This window comes from Corythoichthys intestinalis, chromosome 15, assembly GCF_030265065.1.
Source record: "Corythoichthys intestinalis isolate RoL2023-P3 chromosome 15, ASM3026506v1, whole genome shotgun sequence".
NCBI lineage: Eukaryota > Metazoa > Chordata > Actinopteri > Syngnathiformes > Syngnathidae > Corythoichthys > Corythoichthys intestinalis.
In genome coordinates this window covers 10,590,732-10,606,714 of record NC_080409.1, presented here as the reverse complement: position 1 = coordinate 10,606,714, position 15,983 = coordinate 10,590,732, and the positions used below count along the sequence as shown (strand labels likewise).

Genomic DNA, 15,983 nt, shown 5'->3' with positions numbered 1-15,983 from the left:
TTTCTCTTAAATATATTGTTATAATCATTTGTTTCGGATGTACTGTAATTATTTTCTGTATAAAAATTAATTTGGTGTTCAGAAAGTCTTTTTTTCAAACTTGAGTCTTGAAAAAGGGGGTCGTCTTATGATCAGGGCTGTCTTATATTCGGGGTGTTTTCCGAAATTTCCAGGTTCGCGGTGAATCAGTAACAGGCACACTTCTGCTCAATAGACGATGTTTATTGATTAGAAAATGCAGAATAAATGAGATTTATTGATTACAATCCCACAAAAGCAAGCAAACAGATATCAAAAACAAGCAAACAAATGGTAACGTGATGCTAGATTTGAGTTTGTCAATATCAGAATCCCCGCATTATGTTACAGCACAACTAGTTGTCCCTTACAAATGAAAATTGCTTCCCGTGACAAACGAGTGGGAAGCCAACAACACTCCAGTAAAGTGTCAAAAGGACAAAAGCCAGGCGATCCGTACGTGACCCGCTGGCAGACTTCACTGGTCGCCCGGAAATGTCCGGTTTTGTAAGGACGCACCCCACGGAGGCGGAGAGGCCAACTTCCGCCCCCAAGCGGCGCGGCCCCATCCAATCAAAAACATTTAAGCTACTTTGGTTCAGCCCCCTTGAAAAAGGGCTTTTCACATGGGACAAATGAGCTATGCTGCAACAGATGCCAACAAATGGTAAATATTATGGGTGCAAAACAAGTTATCTCTATGGGACCCAGGCGTGTCAAAACAAGTTATCTCGTGAGATTCTCAAGCGCGTCTCCTAACTATGGGAACAAGGTGAAAAACAATAGAAGTTGTTACAATCTATGTCACAGAAGCAATCATACATCACAAAAGCATAATGTAATATTTTCCCCTATCACGGGCCAATACGGTACTAAAGTAATCGGTAAAGTAACTAGATGACTTTTTTTTAGGCGTAATCATAAAGTAAATTTTCAAGTAATGTGTGACAACACTGGTCAGGAAGTACCGTCTTGCTGGCAAGGCTAGCAACTAGGCATAAATGCCAGAAACTGACTGTTTTTCTTTGTCACTTCCCACCACTGTCGTAGGTCAGTGATCAGCGAAAAGAAAACGAGAGATTGTTGGCAGCATTCAACCGGTTGTCACTACTGGAAGCCAGATGTGACAGTAACGGCAACCACTGCGACGGTCACGTGACGGATAACGGAGCAGCAGGACGAGCGTCCGGATTGGCGTCGCGCGGGGGCCGACCTGCGGGTTCCAGCTTGTGAGACCCGATAGGGGATGTGATTTAATGGCGTTTTAGGAATACATAGGTGATGTGAGAATATGAAGCCCACTCGCAGTAGTGACGGCCGCCTCACACGCCTAAACATGTGTCATGTATGTCATTATGTACATTATTTAACAGAGCACTAAGTTGCATCTTTATTTTGGTGCTTACGCACAATTGTTCTCATGCAAATGTTGCGCAACAGACTGAATCGTTTGCTGGGTTCAACATAAGGCGTCAAGACAACCTTAGTGTTATTCCGTCCACAATGTGAATATGAAGTCCTTTGTTTTCTGCTGATCATTGTTTACTTGTCCTGACGTCAGTCGGGATTTTGTGCTCGCTTGTTTTCAGTTCTTTGTCAGGCTAAACCAACCCGGTTAAAACATGTGGCGCTGAAATTTGTGGAGGGAGATTGCATGAGCTGAAACAGAACTTGTCAGAGAATACACGTGTTTGCGTTTCAATATTGAACACGTCATTTACAGAGGGGGGTATCGTAGGCAAAGGTTTTACTTCAAAAAAAATATTACGGAGCCCCTAAGGGGACATGGAAGAAGGAAAAAAAAGCCTCCCCAGACTGTCCGTGAGCTCAGTGATTCCCTGGTCCACATCTGGTAGGAGATCCCCCAGGACACCCTCTGTCGTCTAATTAGGAGCATGGAGGTCATACAGGCACACAGAGGCCACACACATTACTGAGCCTCATTTTGACCTATTTAAATGACATTACATCAAAGATGGATCATCCTTAAGTGCATTGGCGTCGTCAGGCCTTAGACTTCACTATCAGTTGACAAGACAGCTCCTACAGACATTGAGCAACGGCTTCCCATAGGGGGCCGGTGTTCTGCCCAAATGTCCTACACGGGTTGCGGGTCTTACCAAATGCGCTACTGCCCTCCAGTGGCCAGTTTTATTGCTTTAAAATGGATTTTCAGCTTTGTGCTTTGGAGCTAAATTGAATCAGATGTCTTTTTGGGGGGGGGGGCATAAAAGATGTATAAATACATCTTTGGGACACTGAAACAATTAAAAATAGAACGTATTTATACGTTTTTGGGGGCAAATGAGCTAAGAACAGATCGTTAAGTTTCACGTGAAAGTTGTCTTTTTCTGGACATTTTGAGAGTTTAATCAAACGCACAAAGGTAACTTCTCTAACCACCTGAACTGTTTTGAGCTATGCCAACATAATTGCAAAAGGTTTTCTTATCATCTATTATCCTTCTAAGGCAACTTGCAATGAACCATTAGAACACTGAAGTGATGTTTGCTGTAAATGGGCCTCCTTACAAAACTATGTAGATATTACATTAAAACCGGATGTTTCCAGCTAGAAGTCATTTACAACATTAATAATGTATAGTGTTTTTCTGATCAGTTTAATGTTATTTCCATTGAAGAAAAATTGTGCTATTCTTTCAAAAAGGAGGAAATTTCTAAGTGACCCCAAACTTAAAAAATAGACTGCAACAGCAAAAACAATAATACTAATGAAAATGTTATCAGTAATTGTCAGCTGTTTGTGAAGTTTTGTGCTTGGACGCTAGGTTCACTTACATCCTGTGCATCTCCTGGTGGCTAAGTCCCCCCCCCCCCCCCCCCCCGTTTCCAAAAGTGACACCCCCTGATAGTGTAGTGTGTTTTTCCACTTTCATTTTGAGTATAACTCCAAATCCAGAGCTTCATGGGTTGTTACATTTGATTTTCATAGATAATTTATGTGCGACTTTGTTGTCAACACATTCAACTATGGAAAGAAAGTATTTAATAAAAAATATTTCATTCAGATCTACAACATGTTATATTAGTGTTCCCTTTATTCTTTGGAGCAGTATATTTACCTCCGTTGTGTTTTTATTTATTTTTTTGGTATGTATCGTTAAAACTAAAGTGTATATAGCTTGTTGTCAAATTTGTTGCTCTGAAACGAAAACAATGACACAATACTAAATTTTGATACAAAATCAGTGTTATGATCGTATTGAAATGTCATTTTTACACTGGTATTGATAAAGAAAAAATCCCGTCAGCTCCCCGCTGTCGTCCCCTCATCTCAGATCGCCAAATGCTGACGAAAAGAATCGTTTGCTCTTTACTATTTGTCACCATAGACTTCATAATGACGGACGGGTCAGATTCGACCTTCAGTGCACCACGCCTTCAAGTAGGGGCCATCCCATAATCCGCTTCAGTTACTCGCAGTCGGTCGCAGCGACACATGCAGCGTTTCAACGCCGGATTTATGTTGAAAAAGTACGAAAGCTGTACCGCATACAAACACGCAGGATTGTCACAGGAGTGCTTTGTTCGAGGATTCTAGGTAATATATTTTTCATACCATGCAAGCATTTTGAAACGTGAAAAAAAATCAATGGGAGAAATTAGTCGCTACAGCATTGGCATTATACTTTGCTATTTTTACGTAAATTACATGCTACTTGCATGGTTTCTTTTGCTTTTAACCAAGATTTGAGACTATTTCACATCCATATCTATAAAGAATTTAAGCATTTATGCACAAGAATTTCCCATGCAAAAAGCTCTTTGTTGTACTAAAAGGGCCGCCACAGTGACTTAACGAGCAGCACATTCGACATATTTACGTAAAATAAATGCTAACTACACTTTTTTTTTTTTTTGCTTTTAACCAAGAATCAAGACTGTTTTACATCCATATCTATAAAGAATTCTGGGATTTAAGCATTTATTCACAAGAATTTTCAAAGGAAAAAGCTCTGTTTACATATGGCGGCCGCTACTTTCCTTTCTTACTCGCCTCATAGTTCGCAATGTTTACGTAAAATAAATGCTACCTTCACATTTTTTGTTTTTCAACCAAGATTCGAGACTGTTTTACATCCATATCTATGAAGAATTCAGGAATTTAAGCATTTATCCACATGAATTTTTAGCAGCACATTCGACATATTTACGTAAAATAAATGCTAACTGCCTTTTTTTTTTTTTTTTTTGGCTTTTAACCAAGAATCGAGACTGTTTTACGTTCATATATACTAGTATAAAAAGAATTCAGGGATTTACGCACTTATTTACAAGAAAGAGACAGAAAAAGCTCTTTGTTTACATATGGCGGCCTCTAATTTCCTGACTGACTAGCCTCAAAGTTCCCAATGTTTGTATTAAATAAATGCTAACCGCCCGATTTTTTTTTTTGCTTTTAACCAAGAATCGAGACTGTTATACATCCATATCTATAAAGAATTCAGGGATTTAAGCATTTATTTACAAGAATTTTCAACGGAAAAAGCTCTTTGTTTACTTATGGCAGCCGCCAATTTCCTTACTGACTAGTCATAGGCGGATCTACTATTCAGGCGAAGTAGGCGATCGCCTTAGGCCCCCAACCAGTAATGGGGCCCCCAACCAGCTGCGCTTGCCCCAACGAGCAAGAGCTTGGGCCACCGGAGCCAGCAGCACCCCAAACTATTCGTCATGCACAAATATGTCAGCACACCAAACAAAAAAATAAAACAAAAAAGAAAGCCATTTGAATGTTGCATTTATATTCTCTCCCCCACACACACGGACTACAATGGACTGTTCCACGACAACCGACTGAGTATCAGTCGCTTAGCTTCGTTTAGCACCGTTTAGCTTTGCTTACCTCTGTTTAGCATCGCTTAGCTCCGCTTAGCTGTTCGTTAGCTTCACTTAACTCTCCCGCGTTTTTCACGCCACTAAGCACGCTATTTTTACAGGTCACTTGCTACTTTGCACGTCGGCAATCATTTATTTCGAACACATGAGCAAACGTGCTTTCCATGAGAGCCAAAGTGCAGTGATGGAGAATTTGAGAACAGGCCGCTAATGCCTCTTTTAACTTTCTTCTTCTTCTTCACACCGATCATAAAATACTCAACAGCACACCCTGTGGCGAAACAATGCAGTACAGTTCCAATCAGTCATAAAATAACACTCAACAGCTAGTTAACAGCAATTGCTAACAAAAAAAAATTAAATCTTTGTGACATCACAAGCAATGACGAAGAATGTTTTTTTTACGGAGTGTAAAGCTTTCGGTTAGCGGGTTAGCGAACGTACCTCCGGTGAACATTTCAAAATAAAAGCACGTCATGTTCGTCATATAAATAACGATTTCTGGAGTTAATCCCACATACTTCAGAATTAATATTATAACACATTGAGTAAATACTACAGAATACAGATTCTACACTAAGAATAGCTTTCAAATGACACTCTTTATAACAAATATGATTGGCAATGAATAATTATAATTATTATACTGCTATTCTATATAGTAGTATACTATCATAATAATGCTAGAATTTTTTTTTTTAAGAATTGTTTTGAATAATGTTGGAAAGGCAAAGTCAGTGTTCTGAACCTGTTTACTTTCCATTCTTTTGCACTAGTAAATGCTATCAGCATTTAACCTCATTGTTTATTTGTGATTAATTATTGTTATTTACATGATTATTTGTACTTTAATAAAGAATGTAAGTGTTCCATAATGGTTTTGTGAATTAATAAGCATCAGCAAAAATTTCATTGGTAAAAAAAGAAAATTATTAGATTAGTCGACTAATCGTAAAACTAGTCGGCTAACTAATCAGGAGAAAATTTTTCGTTTAGGACAGCTCTAGTGTACCGGAACATACTTCCTCCACACCCTTCTCACCTTTTTAACCCCTGACCCATGAAGAGGGCCCCTGGATATATTCGCCTTAGGTCCTAAAATTGCCAAGTCCGCCACTGGTCATAGTTTGCAATATTTATGTAAAATAAATGCTACCTGCATGGTTGTTTTTTTTTTTTTTTTTGCTTTTAACCAAGAATCGAGACCGTTTTATGTCCATATCTATAAAAAATTCAGGCATTTAAGCATTTTTTTCCACAAGAATTTTCAACGGAAAAAGCTCTTTGTCTATGTTTCCACTTGATCAGCTTTGACGGAGATAGGTAACTTTTAGCAGGATACAAGGAAAGATATCACAATGTAATGATGAAACAAAAATGCAAGTGACATTTATTTAAAGCGCAATGAAATGTTGTGTACAGATGAATACTGTATATAAATACAACTGAGAACATAATAGTAATACTCCAATTTATTCTTTCTTATACATTTTTTTCACATTTCTAATTGGTATTTTTCCTTTTTGTTGTGAACAGGTTGTAACAGTTAATGTTTAACTAATTCCAAACATTTGCAGCCAACAAAAGGCAAAGAAATGCTTCCTCATCTCAAACTATGAGAAACCAGCCAGGTCTTGAACTATAAGTCCTACATCTTAAAGATTTGATTAGTCTGTAGGTGTCAGCAACCCAATGGCCTCCAGCTCTTCCTCATAAGTCTTCTTTAGGCCCTTAAGATACATGCGTAGGCTGTCTGGGTCAAGTCTGGAGTTTCTGGCAGTTTGTAGGAGACGTGTTGCCAAGCGGTTTGTTGCACGCTGCCTCTCTGTTTCTGGATCGCTCTTACGCTCGACCTATGGATTAATTTCCCAAAAAACATTTGATTTCTTTTCAGAAAGAATTAGTAGCATTTTACTAGAAATGTGACAACATATCAGTTATCGATATGCTTCTCCCAAGAGTCGGTCGTTTTAAAATGGTGTCGCTGTTTAAAAACAACAAACAAAATCTTCCACAGCACCAGGCCTCCAATCCTGTCAAAATGGATTGGACGTCGAGCGCAGTCAATGGCAGCCAATAGGTTAACTGGGCAGTGCCCTAAAAATGCCCTGAAAAAAACAGGAAGTGACACCAAATCAACAGGAAGTAACCTAATTTAGCCCTGAAATCAACATGAAATGATCCAAAATATACAGAAAGTGACCTGTATGTATCCTAAAATGACAAAGAAATTACGCAAAATGAACTCATTGCTTCCCATTAACAATGTAGACCAGGGGTCCCCAAACTTTTTCCTGTGAGGGCCACATAACTTTTCCCTTCTCTGAAGAGGGGCCGGGGTCAGTTTGTAACAGAAAAAGTGTGACAATTGCAGGAGTGCCTAAATGTAAAAAAATGTTTTTCAGAAAGCCACAACCAAATGACCCTTTCTGGATTCTTCACGGAACAAAAGTGAATAAAATAAAAATAATAATATAATATAATAATAATAAAACTTGTAATAACAACACTATTAATTGAATAGATAATAACCAAATAACCCTCTCTGAGTTCTTCACAGAAAAAGGCCAGGAAATAAATAACACTATTGAGAAAAAAATCAAAATGCTCTCTGGTATTGTTCAGGGGGGCGGACCAAAAGTGACCCCTGACGTAGGCATCCAATTCACTAAAATGGAAGGAATGGTTGTGAATTCTCATCTTCCAGTGCCACTGACTGCACTAGATGTCCAATCTGTTTGGATATTCGTTCATTCGCCCCCTTCCAGTCCAAATGGACTGGACATTGAATAACTCATTGACCTGTAAATACACTAAAAAGAAAAGAGAAGTGACCCAAAATTAACTTCCATTGATACAAATAAACGTCCAATTCATTCAACTGGGAGGACTTGCAGTGAATGCTCATCTTTCAGTGCCATTGACGGCGCTCGACTTCCAATCCATTTTGACTGGAAGGGTATGGTGTTCAAACCAGCAAGCAGCCCAGTCAAAATGGACTGGACATCGAGTGCCGTCAATAGCAGACAGTGACTTAGCTGGCCAAAAATAAAGCGAACCGAAATGAGTTTGACACCCCTGACCTGAACAACAGAGCATGTACAGTGGTATGAAAAAGTATCTGAACCTTTTGGAATTTTATCACATTTCTGCATAAAATCACCATCAAATGTAATCTGATCTTTGTCAAAATCGCACAGATGTAAAAACAGCGTCTGCTTTAACCGAAATCACCCAAACATTTATAGGTTTTCATATTTTAATGAGGATAGCATGCAAACACTGACAGAAGGGGGAAAATAAGTAAGTGAAACCTCTGCCTAAGGATACTTAAAGAGCAATTGAAACCAGTTTTTACCAAACAATCTAAGTCAGGTGTGTGCCCAATCACTGATGAGTGTGGTTTAAAGCTGCCCAGCCCACTATCAAACACACACCTGGTAAGAATGGTCTTGACGAGAAGCATTGCCTGATATGCATCATGGCTCGGTCAAAATAGCTGTCTGAAGACCTGCGATCAAGGATTGTTGATTTGTATAATGTTGGGAAAGGATACAAAACCATCTTTAAAAGTCCGGATGTTCATCAATCGTCAGTCAGAGGAGTTGTCTACAAATGGAGAGAGTTTGGCACTGTTGCTTCTCTCTCAAGGAGTGGCCGTCCACCAAAGATGATGCCAAGAGTTCAGCGCAGAATACTCAGAGAGGTAAAAAAAAGAATCCTAGAGTGTCTGTTAAAGACTTACAGAAATCATTGGCACAGTCCAATATCTCTTTGCAAACAGCAACTATATGTAAAACTATGGCCAAGAATGGTTTTCATTGGAGAACTCCATGGAGGAAACCACCGCTGTCTTAAAAAAAAACATTGTTGCTCGTTTAATGTTCGCAAAAAGGCACTTGGACACTCCACAGAAGTTTTAGCACAATATTTTGTGGACTGATGAAACCAAAGTTGAATTGTTTGAAAGTAAGACACAACGTCATGTGTGGAAGAAAAATGGAACAGCTCACCAACATCAACACTTCATCCCCACTGTGAAGCATGGTGGAGGGAGCATCATGGTTTGGGGCTGTTTTGCTGCCTTAGGGCCTGGACAACTTGCAATCATTAATGGAAGAAAGAATTCAAACGTTCATCAGGATGTTTGGCAGGAAAACCTGAGGCGGGAAGCTATAAAGAAGATGGATGCTGCAACAAGACAATGATCCAAAACACAGAAGTAAATCAACTTCAGAATGGCTTCAGAAGAACAAAATAGGATTTCTGGCATGGCCTAGTCAAAGTCAAGACTTGAACCCCATTGAGATGCTGTGGCATGACCTAAAGACATTGATTCATGCCAGACATCCGAGGAGTCTGACTGAACTACAGCAGTTTTGTACAGAATAATGGGTCAAGACTAGTCCTGATCGATGTACCAGATTGATCTGCAGCTTCAGGAAGCATCTGCTTGAAGTTATTGCTGCCAAAGGAGGGCCACAAAATATTAAATGTGATGGTTCAGTTACTTATATTTTCCCCTTCTGTCATTGTTTGCATACTATCCTTATTAAAATCTGAAACCTATAAGTGTTTGGGTGGTTTTAGTTAAAGCAGACACTGATTTTTCATCTGTGTGGTTTTGACAAAAATCAGCTCACATTTGATGGTGATTTTATGCAGAAATGTGAGAAATTCCAAAAGGCTTAGATACTTTTTCATACCACTGTAGTAGAGTTTGTTTTGCACACATTGTTGGACTAAAATATTCCTCTCCAGGAAAAATGAAATAAAGCCTACCAAAAGCTGCTTGCTGAGTTTAGAGGCAATTGTCTTTGCCTCCTGGAGTATGCTTGAAGGAAGAGAGGTCATCTTTGCCGCGCTTAGGCCTAATAGAACAATAATATGACTTACTAGACTTACTTGTGACCGATATTCAAGAAGACTGAAATCAAAAGGCACTTACCATAGTTTCTTTCTTTGGAGAATCCTTGACTTAGTAAGTGTGTGTACACGATGCTTTCGTTGCCATTGTCATGAGTGAATGTGTGCTTAACCTGCATGTGCTGGTTGTCCACATTAGGATACAGAGATTCAAGCTGGCACAGCTCTAGGTAGTGTGTGGCAAATAGGGTGAAGGCCTGCAAACACAAATGTAAACAAGTAAATGTGCAAAATATAATATGACTTGAGTGCAGTGTTGTTTCGTCAACAATGACGATAACGAAAATATTTCTTCGACGGACAATTTTGTCATGACGTGACGATGACAAGCTAAAAACGTGGCTTGGGAGACTAGAACATAACACAAATCAGGCATGAAAATGGGTCAGGGGTTAAAAAGGTGAGAAAGGTGTGGAGGAAATATGTTCCGGCGTTCTGCCAAAATGTCCGCCGTCGGCAAAACGTATGTGGCGAATTTGACCATTTTAATTTTTCACATAAGGCTTAATATTCGAGTTAACGGGGGTTTAATTAGTTGAAGGAGTTGATTTCAACCACCATTGACTCGCGCTAGCTTAGCCACTCCGGAGCCCTGAAACTAACAAATAACTGTCAAACTGCACAGAATTTGTTCAAATCATTTCCAACGACTAATTAAACCCCGGCTAACTCAAAGATTAAGCCTAATGTAAAAAATTCTGAACTTCCCCTTTAAAATAAAGACCATTGAATATGGCCCTTAAAATGTTGTCTATAAAAGTTTTAGAGCAATAAAACAAACAACACAAATGAATAAAATGAACAGGAATCCTTCAAAGTATTTCATAATGGGTCCAAATTATTTTTCGAACAGATCATGTGACTATAGAACCTTAGAGACAGCCGTTTGCATTGCTTAGCCAAAACTACAGCTGAGGAGGCAAGAATACGTACTACTGTATGACGGAAAATTTTAGTGGTTTTGTAACCGCGACGTTTTCATAGCATGGTAATCCGTGAAGGTAACTGGCACATGCCTACAAACGACCCCCCCCCCCCTTAAAATTTTTTCTCCTCGGATCTACACGATTCACGTAGGTCATCCTTTTTTACTTCAAAACGGCGAATTTCGCCGAAAGGTGAGAGATTTTCATGCCTGACAAATGCCAGTTTCCGTCTGATGTTGTGTTGTTTTCGTCAACGAACACTTTTTCATAACATGACGAGACGATCACGAGCTAAAAACGTGTTTTAGGGGCCTAAAACATAACGAGACAAATGTTAGTTTCCGTCACATGTTCACAATGTGTGACATTTTATGTGTAGTTAGCCTGCATCGTAGCAGTGTCTGGTTGGGTCACTCGTGACTTGGGTTGCCAACAGTCCCGGATTGCGCTGACTTTCTGGAATTTAAAAAGTTCTGGTTACTCGTGACGTGCTGTGTCCCCCCTTCCCAACTCTCCAGTGTGTTGTCTCCAGTCTCCATTCAGACTTGCACACACGGTAAGTTTTGGGTTTTTTTGGGCCATAGAGAATATGCAATGTTGCTTTAGCCTTTAAAGGTCTGTGATGAGTAATCATCAGACACTAAATGTAATTCGTAACATTAGCATAGCATTTGCGTTCGCATTAGACTAATGCTAACGGCAAGCGTCCTCTAAAGTCTCAGACAGCTTTTTCTTATATTAATTCGTCACATCCAAGTGGGTATAACTGATGAAAATAATGTAGTTTTCCTGCTGAGTGTGCATAATCACCAAGTTGGCGTTGTTCTTGTAGATGCTACAATATGTGCTCGTCTGTCAATATTCATTCTAAATAGTTGGAAACTTTTATTATTTGTTGGAGTATTTTTTTTTTTTTTTTTTAATTTTACAGACGAAAACATTTTTAGTAACCGTTGACTCAAACTAGATGAAGACAAACACAATTTGAGATAATTAAAATATGACTAAGACTAGTAAGTATTATTGTCCAAAAGACGAAGACGAAAATCAAAAGGGCTGCCAAAAACAACACTGGTCTGACGAGACGACAACGAGACGAAAATGCAACATCGTTTCTGTCATATGTTCACAATGTGTGACATTTTCATATTGTAGTACATCAGCTTGCATCGTGTCATTCATGTGAGATGTGCTGCGCCTCTCCCTCACTCTCCTCACCGGTGTTTAGGATGTGTCCTAAGCTAGGCTGCGCTCCAACTTGCTTGTTTGGAAACACGGTAAGTGTCATATGCTGGTGATGTTAAATAAAGAGCAGACGTGACTTCTGTGGCGTATATGAACTCTTTTAAATGCCGTAACAACACTTGCGCGCTTCACATTAGATATCGTAAACTAGCCGCCTAGATGCGCTATGCTAGTTCACTCCAAGTCTCATGCCATTGGCTGCGCGAGCCCCGGGCAATCATGGGACACGTAGTCCATATACTACATCTTCCTTCTTAGAAAAAGAATATTGTAAAACATTTTACTGTAACAATATTTAACAATACAAATTCTTAAACTTCGAGGATAACACTCGCATTTCTTCAATCATTAAAGCTACAATTATATTGGCATTAGTCTAACTAACAAATCCACATTAATAGACTTATAACAACAACAAGAACACAATGTCTCTTATTAACTGTATCATCCTTTAAACTAAATTGCTAAGGATGCTTCCCTACCACTTCCGTCGGTGGTGATTTCAGACAGTACATAGTCCTGTAGTTTAGACGTCAGCCTCAGACTTCGTCCACTTCTCGATGTCTGGGCTGAGGTGGCTTCAGGGACTGGCACCGGGTCCTGCACCGGAAAGTCGACTTCCTCGCTTTCCTCTTGCTCACTCTCCTGGCCGCAGTCAGAAGCAGGGTCTGTGATGTGATCTTTAACTCTCTGCTCAGCCACCCTGTCAGGTCTAAGGTGTCTGCGGTTCCTTCTGTATTGTGCTCCATCCGATGAGATGATGTCATAGGACCGCGGCTCATCCCTGACTCTCTGCACTGTCGCTGGCTTCCATCCGTTGTTAGTTTTCATGCATACTCTCTCACCCACCTCGAAGGGAGGCAGTGACAATGCCGCTTTGTCATGAGTTCTCTTTTGCTGAAGCTGTCTCTGTATCAGGCTCTGCTGAACATTCACAGGTGTCGCCGGCAGAAGGGTCTTCTTGCTTGCCGGAAGATCAAAGCGGAGAACACGCCCCATGAGCAGTTGTGCCGGCAAGTATTTCAATCCAGTAAGTGGCGTGTACCGCAAGTGCAGGAGAGCCATGTGGGGGTCTACCCCAGTCTGTGATGATGCCTTCAGCATGTTTTTCACCGTTTGGATTGTTCTTTCAGCCAACCCATTTGACTGAGGGAAGGCTGGGCTGGAGTGTGTAATTTTAAAGCCCCAGTCCCTGGCAAACCTGCCCATCTCAGCACTGGCAAATGGCACGTGGTCTGCTATCAGTTCAGTAGGTATGCCATGCCTTGCAAAGACACCCTTGAACTTCGCTATGACAACAGCAGAAGTCTTGTCGGAGAGCCTAAGCACCTCAGGATATTTGGAAAAGTCATCCACAATGAGCAGAAAGGAACGGCCTTGAAACTCAAAGATGTCAGCTGCTATTTTCGCCCATGGTGTGTCAGGGACGGCATGATGAAGGAGAGGCTGTTTTGATTGTCTGGTAGCTTCTCTTGACATGCCGGGCAGGATTCCACCATTCCCATAACATCTGCAGTGAGGCCTGGCCAGTACATCAGGGACCTGGCATGCGCAAGGGAGCGCTGGATACCCTGGTGCGCCGAGTGCAACTTCCTTAGCATCTCGGGTCTGAAGCCTCTGGGAATTAACATGCGGAGATTGATCATGAGCAGCTCATCCTCAATGTATATGTCATTTTTTGCATGCCAGTATGGCTGCGCAGCTAGTGGCAGGCTTTTCTTCCTGTCTGGCCAGCCCTCCTTGTGCAGTTTCATTAGCGTCTGCATCTCACCGTCACTTGCTGTCGCAGCTCTTAGTTGCTCCATGATTGCACTACTCAAGGGTTCCTGTGGCTCAATGTCGTACACCACCTTTTCATCACCCAGGACACCGCTATCTGGTGCGGTTGTAGAGAGGGCGGCCCTGGAGAGTGTGTCATCCACCAACATGTCCTTGCCAGGCGTATATGCGATGTGTATGTCATACTTCTGCAGCTGAAGAAGCATCCTTTGTAGGCGAGCAGGTGCTTTGCCGATGGGCTTGGTGATTATCGCCTCAAGTGGTTTGTGATCAGACTGGACTTTAACACCGTAAACATACTGGTGAAACATTTTCAGCGCAAAAACTATGGCGAGGAGCTCTTTTTCAATCTGGGCATAGTTCTGCTCAGCTGCAGAGAGGGACCTGGAAGTGAAAGCCACTGGGCGCTGTGCCTGCATCAACACCGCCCCAAGGCCGTCTTTTGAAGCGTCGGCCTGTATTTCAATCTCCTCCCGTGGATCAAAGAATTTCAGTAGCGGCGCGCAGGAGATTGCAGCTTTCAGTCTGTCTAGCGCCGCCTGGTGCTCAGGATGCCACTGCCAGATGATGTCTTTTCTGAGGAGCGTCCTTAGCGGTGCGGTAAGCGTTGCCTCATGTGGAATGTACTGGGCAAGGAACCGGGTCATGCCCAGCAGTCTTTGTAGGCCTTTTTTGTCTGCAGGTGGCGGCATCTGGGTAATTGCCGCAACCTTTGAATCATCAGCTCTGACCCCATGAGCACTAATAATGTGCCCCATGTATGTGACTTCACTCACCACATACTGGATTCTGTCCGCATTAAACTTAATGTTTAGTTTTGTTGCTTTGTCCATCACCTGCTGCAGTGTCCGATCATGCTCATCTTTCGTGGCAGCCGCTATGATCATATCATCTGCAATGATATGAACTCCGGTTATGTCGCCAAAGCTTTCGGTGTTTATACGCTGAAATACCTCACTGGCACTTTTAATGCCAAATGGTAAACGAGTGAACTGGTATCTTCCCCAAGGGGTATTGAATGTGCACTGATCAGCTGATTCTTTATCCAGTTTTATCTGCCAGTAGCCATCCTTCTCATCAAGAATTGTAAAGAACTTCATGCCCGCCAGCTTGCATTGCACATCTGCCGGTGTTGGTATGGAATAGTGTTGGCAGAGCACGGCTCTGTTAAAGTCTCTCGGGTCGAGACACATGCACAGACTGCCGTTTTTCTTTTCAGTTATGACCAGGCTGCTCACCCATGGCGTAGGTTTAGTCACTTTACGGCACACACCCCTCTGTTCCTGGATGTCGAGCGTCTCTTTCAGCCTGTCTAACACAGCAAAGGGAATCTTCCGACATCCATGAACAACTGGCGGTATCTTAGGGTCCACATGAATGTGATGTTCACCTGGAAACTGGCCCAGCCCTTCGAACACACAGGCATACCGCTGAAACAGCTCTGCTTTGGTCCTAGGTGGAGCATTGTGTGTCACTGTGTTGATTTTCTTGACTAAATTGAGCTGTACACATGCCTCCCTGCCCAATATAGGCGTGTCAGAGCTGTCGGTCACATAAAACTGCAAGAGGGCCTGCTTGTCTCTGGTGTGGGCTTGATGCGGGTGCCACCATAAGCTACCAGGACAGTGTCAGTCTCAGCCATTTTACCCGCCTCAGTAAGCGAATTGGCTACAGATTGGGGAAGCACGTTAGCCTCTGCCCCTGTGTCAAGTTTGAAGCTGACTGTCTGACCCCCGAGATGCAGTGTCGTGCGCCACCCGGTGTCCCTAGAGCGAGACTGCGCTCGTTTGACAGCACCAATAAACAATGCGTCCACCTCCATGCTTTCGGTATCTACTGGAGCAACGTCAGCAGTCGAGCGGCATACTGCCGCAAAGTGATTCCTTTTTCCGCACTTCCGGCACACGACATTGAATGCTGGACAGGTCCTGGGCCGGTGTGATTTCCCACATCTGTCCATTGACGTTCCCCAGACGATCTCACTGCTCGTGGTTTTGGTGGGAGTGCCCGCCGTTGGTGATGCTGCTCCACAGCTAGCACTGTCTGTTCCGAGTCACCTGACATCAACTTGGCCTGAGCTGTAACGACCTCTCTTGCACGACAAATGTCAATGGCTTTCGTGAGAGACAAGTCGGGAACAGATAACAATTTTTCTCTAAGTCTGGTGTCCGACACACTGAACACAATTTTGTCTCTTATCATCAGGTCCTCGGTTTGTTTGAACTCACAT

General features: G+C 41.9%; 2 protein-coding genes across 6 annotated transcripts in view; one reads left to right on the top strand and one right to left on the bottom strand.

Annotated features, from left to right (window-relative positions):
- Positions 1-5,861, top strand: part of LOC130931361 (serine/threonine-protein kinase Nek9) — a 41,537-nt gene extending 35,676 nt beyond the window's left edge. For 2 of the 3 annotated variants that reach the window (XM_057860102.1, XM_057860101.1), the window contains exon 23: positions 1,069-5,859. In XM_057860102.1, the coding sequence (XP_057716085.1) occupies positions 1,069-1,251 (183 nt within the window). In that variant the 3' untranslated portion in view covers positions 1,252-5,859. Of the gene's footprint in view, positions 1-1,068 lie in introns of all 3 variants that reach the window. The other variant, XM_057860103.1, reaches the window with a different exon arrangement.
- A 405-nt stretch (positions 5,862-6,266) lies between these two features.
- Positions 6,267-15,983, bottom strand: part of msh4 (mutS homolog 4) — a 49,886-nt gene continuing 40,169 nt past the window's right edge. The window contains exons 18-20 of one of the 3 annotated variants that reach the window (XM_057859964.1): positions 9,826-10,000; positions 9,660-9,748; positions 6,267-6,730 (exon numbers count right to left, since the gene is read on the bottom strand). In XM_057859964.1, the coding sequence (XP_057715947.1) occupies positions 6,545-6,730; positions 9,660-9,748; positions 9,826-10,000 (450 nt within the window). In that variant the 3' untranslated portion in view covers positions 6,267-6,544. Of the gene's footprint in view, positions 6,986-8,824; positions 9,069-9,659; positions 9,749-9,825; positions 10,001-15,983 lie in introns of those variants that run through there. The other 2 variants (XM_057859965.1, XM_057859966.1) reach the window with 2 other exon arrangements.